The sequence below is a fragment of the Ascidiella aspersa genome, chromosome 5, assembly GCF_963924565.1.
Source record: "Ascidiella aspersa chromosome 5, kaAscAspe10.2, whole genome shotgun sequence".
Taxonomy (NCBI): Eukaryota; Metazoa; Chordata; class Ascidiacea; order Phlebobranchia; family Ascidiidae; genus Ascidiella; species Ascidiella aspersa.
Genome location: NC_139451.1, coordinates 19,911,141 through 19,928,305, shown reverse-complemented (window position 1 = coordinate 19,928,305; position 17,165 = coordinate 19,911,141). Strand labels below are relative to the sequence as shown.

General features: G+C 37.3%; 2 protein-coding genes across 2 annotated transcripts; both read right to left on the bottom strand.

The window, feature by feature from the left end:
• Positions 1–5,287: 5,287 nt before the first annotated feature.
• On the bottom strand, positions 5,288–9,395 carry LOC146145282 (coiled-coil domain-containing protein 43-like). Its single transcript, XM_083390253.1, has 7 exons — positions 9,116–9,395; positions 7,676–7,760; positions 7,465–7,536; positions 7,253–7,332; positions 6,790–6,826; positions 6,608–6,720; positions 5,288–6,062 (listed from the first exon to the last, which is right to left on the bottom strand). The coding sequence occupies exons 1-7, from the start codon at positions 9,281–9,283 to the stop codon at positions 5,976–5,978; spliced, it is 642 nt and encodes a 213-aa protein (XP_083246379.1). The 5' UTR covers positions 9,284–9,395; the 3' UTR covers positions 5,288–5,975.
• A 2,065-nt stretch (positions 9,396–11,460) lies between these two features.
• Positions 11,461–16,250, bottom strand: LOC146145281 (tumor necrosis factor alpha-induced protein 8-like). Its single transcript, XM_083389439.1, has one exon. It carries the CDS (start codon positions 15,935–15,937, stop codon positions 15,374–15,376), a length of 564 nt encoding a protein of 187 aa, XP_083245565.1. The 5' UTR covers positions 15,938–16,250; the 3' UTR covers positions 11,461–15,373.
• Between the last annotated feature and the right edge of the window lie 915 nt (positions 16,251–17,165).

The window sequence follows — 17,165 nt, the reverse complement described above, 5'->3', positions numbered from 1 at the left end:
ATTTTTAAGTTATGTAGTAAAGTCAAAGTTTTTTTTCTTTTCTACTAACCAATAATTCAATGAATAAAAACATTATTTATTTTTTGCAAGCGGTTGGCAAAACATCTGAAAATGGGCAAAATTGCTAAAATTAGCTAAACCTTGCCACTCACTAAATTGGAAACTTTCATTGCGAAACGTTTACCAACTGGGAAAGTACCTGGGACGACACTTTGTTTTTGTTGAATGTTTACAAATTAATTAGTTAAACATCCGTCGAAAACAAGAATATTTCGTGTGAGAAATGATGTTTCAGCGGCCAGCTTACAATAAAACTGAAAATAAACAGATGTAGGTTTGTTGTTTACCGATAATTGATTTAAAATAATAGTCGAATCTCAAACCCTTTTATCAAATTGGGAACAGCACGTTTAGGTAGGATCAACGACATATAAATTGTTTCTATGTCGTTGGTAGGATATAGCAGTGGAAGCAGACAGCAGGGACTAGTTTTGTGATGCCACCTAAGGGCAGTGTGTATCATTAACCGTCGGTCGGAAAATTTTTTTGGCAGGTCAGTCACAAAGTTGGCTTCATTTGCGCATGTACAGTGACCATGAGAGGCGCACACTGCTTTTCACGTTTATAGCGCTATTTATGACTTTTATCAAGTATAACTTCTGTTTGATTAAACAATAAATGCCCTTATTTCGGGCAATCTGCAAATATAATTATGTGCCTAATATGCGTGGTACAGGGGCGGATCCTGGGAGCGTGGTCATGGCCCTCCAAAATGCATTTTTTGCCTATTTTAAATACGTAAGTGCACTTTTCCGCGATCCGCGTTAACCTCTCATAGTCTAATATGATAGTAGGCTAATATGTTTAGCCTATTTTGTTAAGTGGTTAACCCAAACGCGTCAAATATAAATGTTGGCAACCTAAATTCAAAGGCGCGTTTTCGCTTCGCGCTAATCGATAACATCTTTATAATATGCAGCTGTTTCCCTAAAGTAGGCTAATACCTCTCCAACCTTTAACTTTAACAAAATAAAAATTGTGCGTTGTTCCTAGAGTTATACTGTTTTATGCCGATGTAACTTTGTGATATCACGTTTTTACGTGACCTTGGTGCGTCATGGTATGATGTAAATTTGTGATGTCACGACTGATCAAAATATAAGCCTATGCCCCTCGACGTCTTTCCGAAAACTCAAATGCTACGCATACAGCCACTCAAAACCCTTTTAAAAATGCGAGTCCGGCTCCGTCTCTACAGCCTGTAGAATTACCCATTTACGTAGGACTACCTAAAAAACGACAACATTTTGACAACACAGATGCACACACAGCTAGGTCGTCCAGGATTTTTGAAAATGGTCTGACATCTAATTTACGTATCTCGGGAGACGCCATTAAACCTAATTTAATATGTTAAATTCTGTAAAGATACCCTAGCCCTGCCGAAAAAAAACGAATTGTCACGAACACAATAATGTGCCAGCTATTTGGGAATATACTTCGACGCTTTTTCAGCCTTATATAGGCTACCCAGAACTCCAGAAGTGTTAGCTATCAGTTTTGCTTTGAGCTTGGTTTCTAAGTCGCACAAATAACGCACATGTTTACTTTGTAATTTTTATTGTAAAATGCCCTGCTTTAAGTTATGACAACACCAACTTGTTACGCGAACACTGCAGATCGAAATGCAAATGTGTGCTTAGGGCTATTGTTAGTGATGTAATAATAATGGTAATTAAGTGGTAGTGATGCACTTTGTTAAGGTGATTTGCCGACCCATGCTGTGGCGTGTATACTGTACTGTAATCTTAACCTTTTCACCTTTATATACACACACCGATCAAGAATCAAAAATATAACTATGGTCCCTGAGGAAACAGGTATAGCACTGATTGTTTGTTTTTTGTACATGCTTTTTTAAATTTACCATTTTTCATATTGCCTAATTGTGATTAAACAAGGTTCAACTTAGGATGCTATATATCAATTAAAAAAGTCTGAGCTTGTTTGTTGCAACGAGACGAGTACATCCAGGAGTAGTGTGACTATAAGTGAGATAATGAAAATGGAAATGACTTACCGGTATGTATAATTTTAGTCCACGGGCCGATGTTGGTGCCATCGGTCGACACCCCAAGTGATTGGGGATCATTGCGTTTAGGATGGCAGTCAAAAATGGTCCTATACCTGCCTGCGTTAGGTTAAAAGGTACGGTTGGCCATCTGCCAATGCGCCCGAAACCGTACAACGCAAAGGTTCACTCTTTTTTACTTTTTATACTTTACATATTGCAGCTAACTTTACACATTGCAGCTAACTTTACATATTGCAGCTAACTTAATACCAAGAAAGCATGAACGACTGTGATAACAACGAGTTACCGAATTGATATTGACAATAAATACCAAAGGCAAGATTGTTAATCACTCCTAATACGTAAGCGGAAGTCAAACATTGTTTGGCACTTAGCCATGCCTTCCCCCCGAATAAAAACTGCATTATTTGCCTATTTTAACTTCCTAAATGCGTCGTACGTGTGGCTCACAACAGCATCGAAAATAAAAAGTTGATAACTTCAACGAAATAAAGGCGTTTTCTCGCTTTGCGCAAATCGATAGCAACTTTGAATTTGTAATAGAGCTTTAGTTTTGAAAGTAACAACTATCTCCAGCCTAAGACTTTAACAAACCAACCAACTGTGTAAAGTTCTTAAGATTACTTCTGTATCACGCCAGGTTTTGACATAAGTTTGTGACGTCACGTTGTTACGTAACCTTGTGACGTCATCATTGAAAAACATTTTTGCAGAAAACGTTTTTTTTATTTCTGTAAAAATAACACAAAATCAAAAACTCATCGAGGTAGGCCTACTTTGCAAGTGATATAACTCATTTCATATAAACAAGGTACTTTGCGAGTGATATGAGCACTGTATTCAGGATTTTTTAGATTGACCTATTATGCTGATGTCGTTTGATACTCTGAAAAAGTCCTTTTCGTCACAGTCAACTTTTTTGTTACACAAAGCAATCTCAAAATTCGGTAGCTGTCAGAGAAAAATAAATAAAAAGTATTGCAACAAGCATGGTGTATGAAACTGGCGTGTATAGTGCCTTCTGATTGTTTAACAAGTACAGCAGATTAACAAAATGTTAGCACGTAAGCCTATACCTTTATCAGTTTTTCGTATTTCGGGTGATGGTGGTCCTTTACCGGGTTGTTATCTCTTCTGTTATATGCACATAAAAATGCCCATCTACGGTCCATACTTTTGTTTTGATCACTTTTGTGAAGAAGATTGCTGAGAAAACAAAAAATAAAAACCTCACCTACCACGTACAAGTGACGGTACTTAAATGAGTCGCAAAATTAATTATATCCGGATTAAATTCAAAACAAAAAAACGTGTCAAATCATGGACGACCACACACCAATGAAAAAACAAAGCATCTCCAGGTTCCAATTCCACGTGGTCAACCACAAATCGTTTTAAAATCTGCTCCATTCTTTTAACTTCGACACCGTTTTGATCGCCTATGCGTACGTGATCAACTCGTCCCAATTTATGTGACCCTTCGAGAATCTGACAAAAGATACAGAATATAAGAAACACAACACATCTATAATGATCTGCATCATAATTCAATTACCTTGAGGCAACCGTTGCCTTTGTGAGCTTTGTCTACAGCAATAAACACCGTTCCCATATTGGGAAAAAGACATCCGTTGTTATACCAATAGCCGTAATCCTGGTGCCAAACATGCATGCCACCGGTTTGGGCTTCTTTCATTATCACCTTGGAGTGATAGTGATACACCTCTCCACCTAAAAGCTTGAGGACACATAATAGGCACGTCTTGTGTACTTGTTTGTTGCACATAAAAGATGTAGCATTCGTGTCTAAGCTATAGGAAATGGGGCAGTGATTTTAGGGATCGAAATAAACTCTACAGATATCTTCAGTTGTAATATTTGCCAGTCATTTACAGTTTTACCTTTTCCATGGTGCCTGCGACCTTTTCTGATCGCGCAATTACTCCTGTAACGTCACTGCCAGGTTTGTTCCAAAGTACTATCTTTGTTGTTCTACCTGAGCCATCGTCGCGACCGTACTTGTGATCCTACATTAAGCAGTCAAAAGCAATTAACCCGAAAAGGGTTCTTTACTCTTATAAGTTCACGAACCTTGAAAGCGTCATCTTCGTTTAAAGTCCTCTTTAAGACTTCCAATTCGTTTTTTGCCAGCAACGACTTTACGACAACATATCCTTTGCTTTCAAATTCCTGGAGCATTCCTTGCGAAGCGAAAGATTTAAACACTAAAATCAGTACGAATGTTAAATCTCAAATTTATTAAAGCGCACTTAACTCAGATTTTTACCTTTCATAATTGTGACAGACCACTCTTCTTTTTTACAAACCAGACAGCAAAAAAAACGTTGTGCGAAGAAGCAGCAATAAGAGTTTAAAGTAATAAATTTTGCAGCACCAGCATTTCAATGCCCTTCGAACTAAGTTTGTAGTAGGTCGCTTAAACATTAAAACTTCTTAGTAGGGTATATTTGTTAATCATCAACCTGAGTTATGACTTTCGGGTGAATTCCGGTAAGACCACGATGGTATCTATGCCCCCCACTAAATATGTTGTAGGTTTATAGCATGTTTTATGTCGTTTAGGGAATTAAAATGTTCGTCTATCGTCATACTATAAGCTATAATCACGGTATAAACCAGTATTGGACTTTTGCAAAAATCCTATATGGTTTATTTTCTCAGCACGAATTTTCACGTGGCTTCTATTCGTTTATACAACAGTTGAGTCAATAGCCCTTAGAAATCAACTTGTTGGCCAACCTCAACTTGGTAAATGCTATTATATCAAGCAAAGTGCATTTTTTATGTTTGTGTTAAGTCTGTTTCTAATTTAATTGTTTAGTTTAGAAAGCATGTTTTTATCATTATGATAAGGTTGTGCGTAAAATCCGATCGAGCAGTTAAGCTTAAAATAGCCTAGTAGCGGTGGCCAATAATTTAAAGTTGTTAATAGCCGCAACACATAAGGCTGTTTCACCATTTTTTCTTTAATAATTATCTTGTGAAGTTAGGCTTAAAATCCAAATCATAGCAAAAGGACCACTTTAATTAGCTTAGACGTCGAAGCGGCCTTAAACGTAATTAAAAAAAATCCTACCTAGATTTTCGAAAAACAAAGTTAAAGAAAAAATTATTTATTGAAATATTTAGGACGTTGCAATGCTGCAGCGGAATCAAAACTAATGACGCTCAACGATACATGAAAGAAAATGTACGCCGTCTACTTAACAATAGGGTGTATCTTTATAGAATCCAAAACCATCGGCGGCAGGTTATAGCCAGTCGATCACTGCTCCGCTGACGCGTATATTAACAAGTAAAACTCATAGTTAAAAACATGAGTAAAAACAGGATCAGACGTTTTGTTTAAAAGGAAAATATATTTCGCCAAGTGGCATCATCAGTTCCTTAATTCGAATCAAATATCCAAAATGTCTGATCCTGTTTTTACTCATGTTTTTAACTATGAGTTTTACCTGTCTACTTAAGATATGTTGATCGAGCGGCCTAATTGCGTTGACTGGCAACTTACTACATGACATTAGGTACAATCTTAGTTGCATTTGGCGTTAAAATAAAACTGTTTGTTTGGTTAGAAATCAAGAAAACCCATTTCGAAATTGATTTTTTTTTCTTTTGAATAGTATAAGTATACGAGAAAGGAAAAGAAAAAATTGTAGCACACTTTTCCTGGTAATAAAGCAACTCGAAAGCAGTAGTCCATTATGTATTCAATAAAAACAAAGATGGCGCAAATCCCTGTTCGTTGCCTAAACACCAGCCAATTAAAAACTAGTGAACCAATGTGATATAGAATAAATGCCGTTGAAAAAAGGCACAAATGTGCGTGAAAGAAGCGTGCGAAGAACGAATAATGGTGTCATCTAGTCCGTTCCTTTTTCTGTGTCCGTTTCTTCTCCTTTTCTTTGCGCTCGTTCTTTTTGATTTTTTGCATTTCGCGATCATGCTGTTCGGTAAAGAAGAATTTTAACGTCCGCTGCTGGTTGCATTTAGTTTTATCGATAAACCTAAAATTAGTTTAACATCTTGGATACAAACAGGGGCGTATCCAGAAATTTGAAAAGGGGGGTCCCGAATTTTGAACTTGGGGAATTCCCCGCTTTTTCGTCTGACGTTAATGACGTCATAAAATAGTGACGGATATGACGTCATAAAATAGCGATTGATTTATTGTTGTTAATTGTCGAACACACACTTGCTAATCAGCTAGCCCAGGGGTTCTAAAACTTTTTTTACCACGGACCCCTAAAATGTTTTGGTCCTTGCGAGGACCCCGGTAGGGAAAAAAATTCAAAAATGACGTCACAATAAAAATAAACTTAATAAATCTGCTAATTTCGGTCCAAAAATGTGAAAGTGAAATGGAGTCTAAATATTTGCTCAGCATTTGTATCCGATTATATAATGTAATTTTTAATGAATATTTTTAATAGTTTTAACACAGATTTAAAAAAAAATGTTTCATTTTATACTTAACGAATTTAAACCTACTTTGTCTTTTTCTTTTTTCTCATCTGCCATTTTCTTTTGCTTGATTCTTTCTTGCTTTTCAGCATCGGATACTGAAGAAGCATTTGTGTTTTTAAAAATGTCCAGAGCATCATCTAAAAATGTTGTAGTTTAAAGTAGGGTATCCCTTGATAATTAACCTAAAATATATTTTAAATACTTACCTACAGTTTTTTGACGGACATCTTTTTTGCTTTCAGTGAACAGTAAAAATATTGAGGAAAAATGGCAAAGCTAAACCACAACAAATCCAAGGTTTTATTGATGTGAATTTATCACTAAAAAGTTTATTATCTACATAAATATTTGCATTAAATAACCGGCATGAATCATATGTGGTATACCACACTTGATGCGAAACACAGTAAACCAAGCACTGTGTTAAATCAGTCCGCCATTAAAATGAAATCATATGACAATTTGAGAAATTAAAAAAATGGTGAAAATTTGGTTATTTTTAATGAGAGCTATATAATAACTTCATAGTAAAATATTGGTCCAAATTTAGCTCTATGCGACTATAAGTTAATTATTTTAAAAAAATGTAAAAAGTGAAGTGCCACGTTGCAACTAACTAAATTGCCCCCGCTAAGCAAAGTAAACTTATAAAATATGAGAAGGATATGTTATTTCTTCTCCTTCAACATCAACTGAGCTGTACATCGCTATCACAGATTGCTTGACAGCATTCAATTCCTCTGATGTTTCTTAAAATCAAGAAGGCAAAACAAAACATTAACTGAGATGAAAACAAATCAAAAAACTATTAATTACCTTGCTTACAAAACTTTTCAGAAAGAATGCTCCTCATTAAATCACAGAATTTTGAAGCTGCTTACCTTCCTTCTTTGGAACTTTTTGATGTTTTGCAGTGACATGTGCTGCCAAAATTTCTTCAATGCCTGTTTCATCTAAATTAATGAAAAGTTAGTAACTACCTAGCTTGCAAATTAAAGGAGATACAATATATACTTGGCTATTACGGTACCAGATCCAATGAGCATCTATTGCAATAATATCAATAAATTATGAATTGCAATAAAGCGGTACCAGTTTTAATGTGACTACTGTCAGAGCTTTCTTTAACTTGATTCCATTTCTTCAACAGGTCCTCACAAATAGGCGCACTTTCTTCCTACAAAAAAAGAAAAAAAGTTTTACAAGAAATACAGCTTAAAGTCTGCATTTAATAAAAGGCTAAATATAAATAAAAGCTATGGTTTGGGTAACCTTTAACAATTAAAACATGTTTTGTATTAAATTCAAACAATATGCTATTTATATTTCATTAAATGTTTTTACATATTGTTGTCTGCAGAATTATTTTGCAGTAATTCTGCTACAATGTATGCTGGGCGGAATTCAAGGGAGTAGGATTAAATAAAGACCAATATAATATAAGCCTATATTCAGCTCCTACCAATACATCAGTAGGATTAATTTAGGTTGGTATTTAACAATGAAAATTGTATATTTTGTTTAACAAAACTAAGAAAAAATTACCTAATTTTTATATTCAAAATTTGACAAATTGCCTTGGTTTCACAGTTTTGATTTTATGTAAGTTCATTACATAACACCACACAACAAGGGTTAATCCGAAAGGTAGATAAACTGATATTAATTTACATTATATGTTTCATTTTACAAAGTTATTACTATATTACACAATCACATACATAAATAAAAAACATACATAAAAAAATCAGTTATCGTTTTTTTTAAAAGTGATAATTAGGGTGTCTAAAAAAATGGTATCAAAGCTGACACCTGATGCCAAGTAGTGGTATCAGTGCCTAATTGATAGAAAAAATTATGGCATGATTTGCAATTCAATACAGTGATTTCCACAACAAAAATTGTGACTTTATGAAATTATGGAAGATTTTCCGATGAATAGTTGGGGATAAATTGGATAAAGATTCATAGGTAAACTCCAGATTGGAAACTTTAAGAATTGCATTAGGGATGTTTACGCAGCCTAAACTTGCCAAATTGTATAGTTTCTGCTAAAACTTATTTGATCATAAATAAATTACTTTTCAAAAATGTAGGCGCAACTTAAGTTTGTTTTGCTTTATGTGACTATTTATGCAGCTTAAAAATGCATGGCTGGAATAACATTTTTTCTAAAATTTTCATGACTGAAAATGAATTACTATACGGAAAACTGTTAGCGCTATGAAAGTTTTGTGTGCGTTTGTGTGACTTTTGCGTATGAGCGCATTTTACAGCGATTATGCAAATGTGCAGCAAGACCTAACATTCCCTGGGTCACCACCCTCCATTATTAGAAAATATTGAGGATTGCTCCTGATAAGTGACATTAATAGTTGAGTAATGTTGGTTATCAAACATTGTAAATAACTTACAGCCCAATTCAAACAGTGTGCTGAGACTGAGTTGTAAGAATTTCTAGAAATGCGTAAAAGCCTTTAGGTGATTTTATATATGAAATGATTTATATGAAATATATAAAATAATTGTTACCAAAAATGCTCCTAGTACTTCAGACATGGATTCCTTTTTTTGGTTATCATCATCACCTTCCTCGAGAATGCTGGTGAGGTATGAGCCATATATTTCACTATCAATGTCCAAAGAATTTAGTTTTTGACAGAGCCATTCGTCGAACTCGTTTAAAGGTTCTCCGGACATAATACTTTTTTATCACAAGCCAATAAAAAAACGTTTTTTTCTTTTATCGTGCACAATAGAAATATCTTCTGGACCGAGCTACCTAATAATAAATGAAAAGCTAAAACATTAAGACACGTTGTCTTTGAGCAATTCACTGAAATATTTACCACCGGATGGTAATTTCCCGAAGTGTAAATTACTAGATGTCAGTAGCGAGACAAAGAATAAAATATTTACAAATAGTACCAGCTGTGTGTATAAAATATTTAACACATACTGTATCTTAAAGAATAAAGCAGGGAGTCGAACCGTTTGACTTTTCGGGTTAAGGTTCGGATTTTTGCGGAATCCGGTTCAGTTCTTTTTTGCAATATGAGATGAAAATGTGGGTCAATAAATGTAGAGTTACGCGGCGTAAAAAAGCTGCTCGTTATTGAATATCTGAAAAATAAAACAACTGACGTTTTATGTAGGCTAATCACTATTCATTATTTTTCATAAAATTTTGAACATGGCATAGATTAACTCGTAAAATAGAGGTTGTGACGTCATGCTGGAGTGAACCGCTTTTGTTGACAGGTTCGGGTTCGGTTAAGGTTCTAGACCAAAACCGCATCATAGAGTTCCGGTTCGGTTCCGGTTCGACTCCCTGGAATAAAGTAATTCTGAACTAGAATACATTTTTATGGCATTTGTTCGTTACCAGTAAATAATTTAAAAAAATAAAAATTTCGGCTATATAAATATATAATATAAAGGCATTTTGCGTTTTGCGTTTTGCTCGAATAAATAACATCTTTGTAAACTGGGTTTGGATTAAAAGTAACAACTCTCCAACATAAAAACTTTAACGAAATAATGAACTGCTGTGTGCAAGGTTACTTTTTACAACGTCACGTTTAACGTTGGATTCTCTAAAAATAAATTAAAATTTTACATCCGCGCCTGAATCGTTGCTATAAACAGGTTTATCATACGTCCCGTTTAAGCAGGGGCGTATTTAGTTACCGCGGTTAAGTCTATGGTACAAAACCCAATCTTACGTTACAAAGCACATTCTTCTTTTTTTGGTTGCACTCGTACGTGCGAAAATGTGCGACTGAAATCGAGTCTAAATACATAAAAAAAAAAGTCAAAGCAAAAGTGTTTACGTGAAGCTAAAAAAAAAAAAAAAACAAATCAAAGCAAAGTATTTACGTGAAGCGCGGTGAAGTTTAAAAGGTCGGTTTAAAGCTTTAAATTAACAAATATTTAATGGTAGGCGTGGCGTAATTGATTAAGCAAGGAGACTTAACGCATTGAGCGCACAAAAATATTCGCAAATTGCGCGCGAATGGTAATATTGAAGATGATTTTGCAAACGTTTTATGTGGAACCTTGATACAACAGCCATTTGACTGCACCTAAACTGCGTGAAAAGTTTGAGCGAAGCGCAAAAACAGCGTATAGTTGAACTCGGCTAAAAGTGCAACTGGAATATTTATTAGATAGGCCTACGTTTTTTTTAACATATTCGTGATTTTGCGATATTAGAAAACAAATTGTATTATCTTATTTTTAGGTGTGTAGGTATTTTTTGCTTGTTTTAAACATAGTTGTGGCAAGCGTAAACTTCTGTTTAATAAAATGATTGGTCTTTTTTAGTCTTGGCTCTCAAGGTAATTTCTTGCAGATAAACAAGTGGATCCCAGTGGGTCTGATGACAACAACAACAATTTTTTTCTTCAATTTGTGCTGGATGTGCTATACCAGCAGCATTTTCATGTAAGTTATGATAATAAACGCACCAGATTTTTTGTTATTAGCTAGATTTTTTTTACGTAATTATGTGTAATGCCTACACCTGTGGGGTTAATAACCGTATCAATTTAAAAAAATATTCTTAAAAATGCCAATGACCAAGTTACGTACGCAATCAATGCACGAAGCTAAACGAGTGAAGCAGCCTATATTTTTAAAACAAACGTTTAATCAATTTAAACGAAATAGTTGGATATTTTTTCGAGCTACCGCTTGGCAGACATTTGAATGTATTTAAACTTGATTCTAGTTGCACATTTCCAGTACAACAGGAAACAGAAAGTTTTCTAGGATCATTAATTTCATGACGTCACACTTTGTAACATGCATGCTAACTATATTTTCTCAGTAGAAAAAAGAGAAACACTGCCGATATACGACTGGTAATTATATTCATTCGCATTTTATTAACGAATCTTAACGTCACGAGTTAAAAAAGAACAATAAAAATGACGTCACAAAAGAGTCACGACAGCACATTTGCCGCATCTGGCCAGAACAACGGCGACGGCCAACTAACAGACAACAGAAATACGTCATTCTGTCGTCAACCACTGAAAACAAAGAAATCCCGATCGGTTTGCAGTTGGAAACGCTGCGCAATAAATTTATCTCAGCTGAGTTTCACAGGATTCCAGCTGGGCTAGTTTTATAAAAGCTTGAGCGTATACAGAACAGCCCTTAAAACGAATGTAGCCAATAGCTACTGCACGTTCAACGAGTTGTGATTGGGAAGATGATGTTGATGAAAAACGCACGTAGGCCACAGTAGGAGGCGTATGCCTTGTCCGGGTACCAAGCAGTGGCAAAATAACCACAGCATTTTAAAGCCCAGAGAAGGGCGGTTGGTTGCGAATAGTTGGAGCCCTCCAAGGCGTCAGCGCGCTGTGAGAAACAGGAAGGGCCCGCGAAATGTCACGAAGGCAGCGCACGCGCGCGCACAGCACCAGAATAGAAACCACCGAGGCCGCTCCGGCATGGCGGTCTGGCGCAAGGCAGCGCACGAAAAGTCAGAGATCGTGTCGGCCCGAAAGGCGCTGCTGCGACAGTGACGTTGGCAAATTCGGGACACGCCGGTAAAAATAGCGGCTGAGTTGAAAAACTCGGCGGCCGCGCGTCCCTGCTATTCCCAGTGCGATTTTCGCGGGTCACGAGAAACTTTTCAAGATCAATCACAGGCCGGACGTGGGAGGCCCGAAACAGCAAAGTTGCGAATTTAACGCGAAAAGCGCTCAATGAACGACTGTTGCTCCCCATAAACGCGGCCGTTCACGGTTCCAACTGCAAACATTGCGCGGAGATTTTCAAAAAAGAGGAACGAATTTCCAATATTTAGGGACATGCAACACGAATAGGTTTAAATAGCTGCATCTTGCGATGGCCGCGATACGTATGTCAAAGGTTAAAAACAAAACAGTAACGCTCGCGACCATTCACGTCATATATAACACCTCGTGCACTCGCTGTGCAAAGTGAATTTTGTTCACGTTACGATGGAAAATTTCCAGTTGCGAGCGTCGTGGGCAAAATTCGAGACACGTAAACGAGCAAAGTGCGCCGCGTGAAATGTCGCGCAAAAAACGGCAAATACGGCGAAACGACAAGGCCAAGGCTGGTGGCGGCCGAAAACAAGATTGCACGGTACGAAAACTGGCGCGCATACACGTTTATATAAATAACAAAAATACGAACTAACGAGCATGATGCAGACACCACTGTCGGCGCGAGTGCGAACGGACAAGCGGCCTTTGTTAAAAAGAACAAACACAATTAATCTCTTTGCAAAAACAAACGGAGAAAAAAGAAGAAAAGGAAGTTGCTTTTTCAGACAACAAAAAACCCAAACCCAAGAGAAGGAATCGGGGTCGGTCGGAAGTGTTTAGACATTTTGATATGGACTTTTCAACGCACAAAAACGACGCGAACAATTTCGAACCGAAGCCGGTTTTCAAATGTAAATGGGAGTAAAAACATGCGCAAACCCAACAGCAAAGTATAATCCAAGAAGTCAAAATTTCATGACAAGGTGCCACTTGACCAATGGTGATTTAGTCGAAAGGTAGTGCTAAAAAATTACAGCCACCCAGCGGTTCGGTGCTGGTGGAAGGGCGGTAGCCAGACGTCCCAGGCACCTGTCTAATGGCGCAATTTAAGGGACATTTCGACTCTTAATTGACACTTTCGAAAGCAATTAATCGCGCGCCATCATAAGCGCCTGAGCGCCAGTGGCAGACTTGTTAATTCGCTTGGCGGTGGCGCTTTGAATGACAGGCACCGAATCTGTCGTTTATTTATTCAATTGGTGCTTGTAGCCTATGGTGAAAACACAAGGCCGTTAAGATTGCTGTTTATACACATGTCCTCAAAGAATATGGGCGAGGGGGTGGTTTATTAGCCCCGAAGGTAAGGCCCTCTTAGTTATGTAAATACGCAACCACGCGGAAGACAGGCGATATAGAAAAACCTACACAACAGGTGCGAATATAAACAGTACGAACGCAAATATAAGGAACATGTAGGTTGTGGAAGTGGCCGCTTCAAACACCAGCCCGCGTGTGTGCTCGCGCGGCCCCGCAATTTAAAGTAAAAATAAAAGCGCTGTAGAAATGGTGCAACTTTGCACCTTCGACGCTCGGCCGGTTAATTGAAAAGCCGCGACACAGCGGTGTCAAAATAAATAAGGCGTACTGTTGACGTTCGGTGGCGCAAAGAATACGGGTTGTTGTAAGCGCGGGGCTTGACCTCTTACGCGCTACCCGTGCTTCGTCGGCTTTTCGCGTCCGATAGTGATCACCAAAAAAAACGGTGGACATTGTTTGCATTGGAAAAGCGCTGGTCAGGCCAGTTTGTGGGCATTTTTTAGTAAAGGTGTTCGACCCTTTCTACGGTACCCTTTCTACGGTGAGATGTTTCAAAACGTAGGTACCTTAAAACGGAATTGACCTTGTAGATTTAGGCGGCCCATAAAGATAAGGAAAAGGGCATTTTGCCGCGAAAAATACAACGGTTTTTGTGCGCTGATCGAAAAGCCGGGAGGGGAACCAAACAAACAAATACGGACTTAAATACAGGTGAATGAAAGTGTGCCTAAGGGTCAAACTGAATAGCAATTTCGCAAAGCGGTGCGCGCGTGATCAGTCGAACATGCGCGATGGCACACTGCGGCCCCGGGTTTAGCAAACGGCAGCAACAAATTATTTCATTAGCAACAGCAAGGACAAAAAACAACAATCCATTCAGAGCACAGAAAATGCCAGCAGCACGCGCGTCGGCGCTTTATTAGCAAAACAGCAGGAAATGACGATTTGGGCGCACGACGCTGCTTCGTGCCGCTGCAACACGCACGCACACACACGCCTCCGCGCTTGCCTGCAGTTATTCGGGGGATGTTCAGTCCAGGAAGTAGCCATCGCCGGCTCTTGGGCCAGGGGTTTAAATTTCGCTTTTTAAAACGGTAAAGCGCCTTCGCAACTACGTGTGACACGCCGAGGTGTGATACTGCTGGGCTTGAGCGAGCGCACACATACACACTATTAGGCGCGACGGTGTAAAACACACATTCAATCACGCTGGCCCTCCCATTCAATAAATCAATAACAACTTTCAGTTTGTCTTTAAACGTCCTTGACAAATCAAAATCACCTGTTAATGCGCAGCGTGTTTATTCCGAAATCGTGCTGGCCCTGCGAAAAATAAAAAGCACGCGCAAGTTTTCGTTCGTTTTGGGCTAGTTTTGTTTTGCATTTACAAAGGTTATTGTTTCCTGTTTCATCATTTGCGCGTTTAAAACAAAGCCGAATCGTGCAAGCGTAATTGTGTTAGAGTTCATCACGTTGAGGCTCTCACACCAAAAGGTAAAACAGTAAAAGGAAATACTCTGAAGGCAACACATAAGATGTGAATAGCTCATTTATCCATATAAAAAATAAAATTGCGGCAGCAATACAACATTTTGTGTCCATAAATTGTAAACAACAAATACTTACTGCAATATTAATAAAACATTTTCAAACTAAGGACTTCTAATTTGGGTAAAAAAGGCAGCAGCAGGTTTCAAGCATTATAATATTCGGACAGGCATGCATCCATACTAAATCAGGCAATCATTTGCATAACAAAGTTAACACTTCACGAACATTGGTAAACATCTTAAAACGCAGGTTGGTAGCAGTACATATACTTTCGCTTACTTACAAAGACACTATACAGAATACGCCACACAGGGTTTGTTTCAAAATGACGCTCTCCATGCCTCTTGGCTTCAAATCTATGGCGAAGGCCAGATTCCGTTGCTAAGAGAAATACTGTTTATAATACCCCATCGTCAAGTAGCTCATTTAGCCGGACAGCGATTTTTGCCAGCGACTCCTTGTACTCTCCAGAGGGATCAAAAAGTGCTTCTAAAAACTCAATGTCACCCAGAATGTCAAAAACAGCGTTTACCCTTCCTTTAGATTTGTCAGAAAGGTGGGTGTTGATGAGTTGCTGCAAAATTGCCCGACCTTCATTGATTTGCTTCGACAGGACATACTTGTCAAAGGTGAATTCAACCTCATAGAAACTCACAATGGTCATGGCGGTCATCTTCGTTTTCTGTTGCAGCTTGTCAGCCAGTTTCATTTCTTCGCTGGTAAATTGGTCATTGCGATGCAAGACGCCGACCTTGATCATGACCTTGATGATGTTCGAAAGCAGCTTCTCAGCATCTTTTTTATTTTTCGTCTGATGCTTGCGCACTTTGTAGAACTCATCCAATATATCCTGGGTTTTTTCGTCAATGAGCATTTTGGTCAAGTTCTTTCCAGCCATCTTTCCAAGGATCTTTTTCTGTGCCTTCAAGGCCAGGTCTTTAGATTTCACCTCGTCAGTCATCGTGCACCGCTGTTCTGTGGTTTGGCTTTTTACGTGCTTTTTTGCAAAATTAAGGTACAAATTATGGCCTTGGGTAAAAGTTAAAATTATGTAGGAATCACAAAAAAAGGCCTGTAAACAAAAAAAAATGTCAATAAACACTTGCCATTTCAATATATTAATGTTACCTTTGAATTATGGCAGTCTTCCGCCAAACACATAATAAAGTAACATGCCCCAATTTTTTATATGGGTCACCTACTATCACAATGCAGATTATTTATTTGATAATGTGGGATACCAACCAACTGTTAAATTGGAGATTCTTAAACTTTTTAAGTTGTGGATCCTTTAGATAAATATGTATGTAAGGTAAATTGCTTATAAATAATGAATTGAAAAGACAAAACACATGTGTTTTAAGGTTGAAGCCATAACTTTGGTCTATTTACAATAAAATTTTAAGCTTGTCATTAAAACATAAGTTCTGAATTTCTAAAGAAGCCTGGTTCACATCACCAGCACTGAAGTAGATAAACTGAAATGCATTACAGTTACTGTAGTTGGATCAGTAAAGTAACCATGGTAAAGCTCATTCGTTGCGAACCAGACCATTAATGACTACCAAAGTCCCAAAGTGAATAAAATGTATTTATGGTGGAAAGATAGAAATGTTTGTATCATAATAATAGCATTACAATAACAGTGATTTACTCATCATAGAAACATTGGGTACAATTTATTTAAATCACTGTTACAGAAGGATTGTCACAGCGCCAGAAAAATGTGAAAAAACTTTACTAGTGAAATTAAAATATTTGCAAATAAACATTTGAAAGTTTTGAGTGTATTTATTACATGCAAACAAAGCAGCGACTAATCAATTTTTTTCTTATTTTCCAAGTATAATATATTGCACAAAAGAGGTAGTAAAGAATATACTAGACAAGCTTAAACAATTGCTTGTATGATGACATGGCATATCCAAGCTGTGCTGTTAATTGTATAAAAGGTTTTGTTTTTAGTCATACATAGTCTATTGGGATTTTATTTTTCCATGTCCTTTGTATGAACCTACACTAATTGAAAGTCATGCACTTACTGGCAGTGTAATATAATTGCCAGAACGCCAGGTTTACACAAACTTACCATACCCAATAAAGTTAAAACATTATGTTATACAACCGCTGAAATTAACATAAGTTATGCGAATATAAATATACCTTTATAGTTAAATTCAAGATCTCTC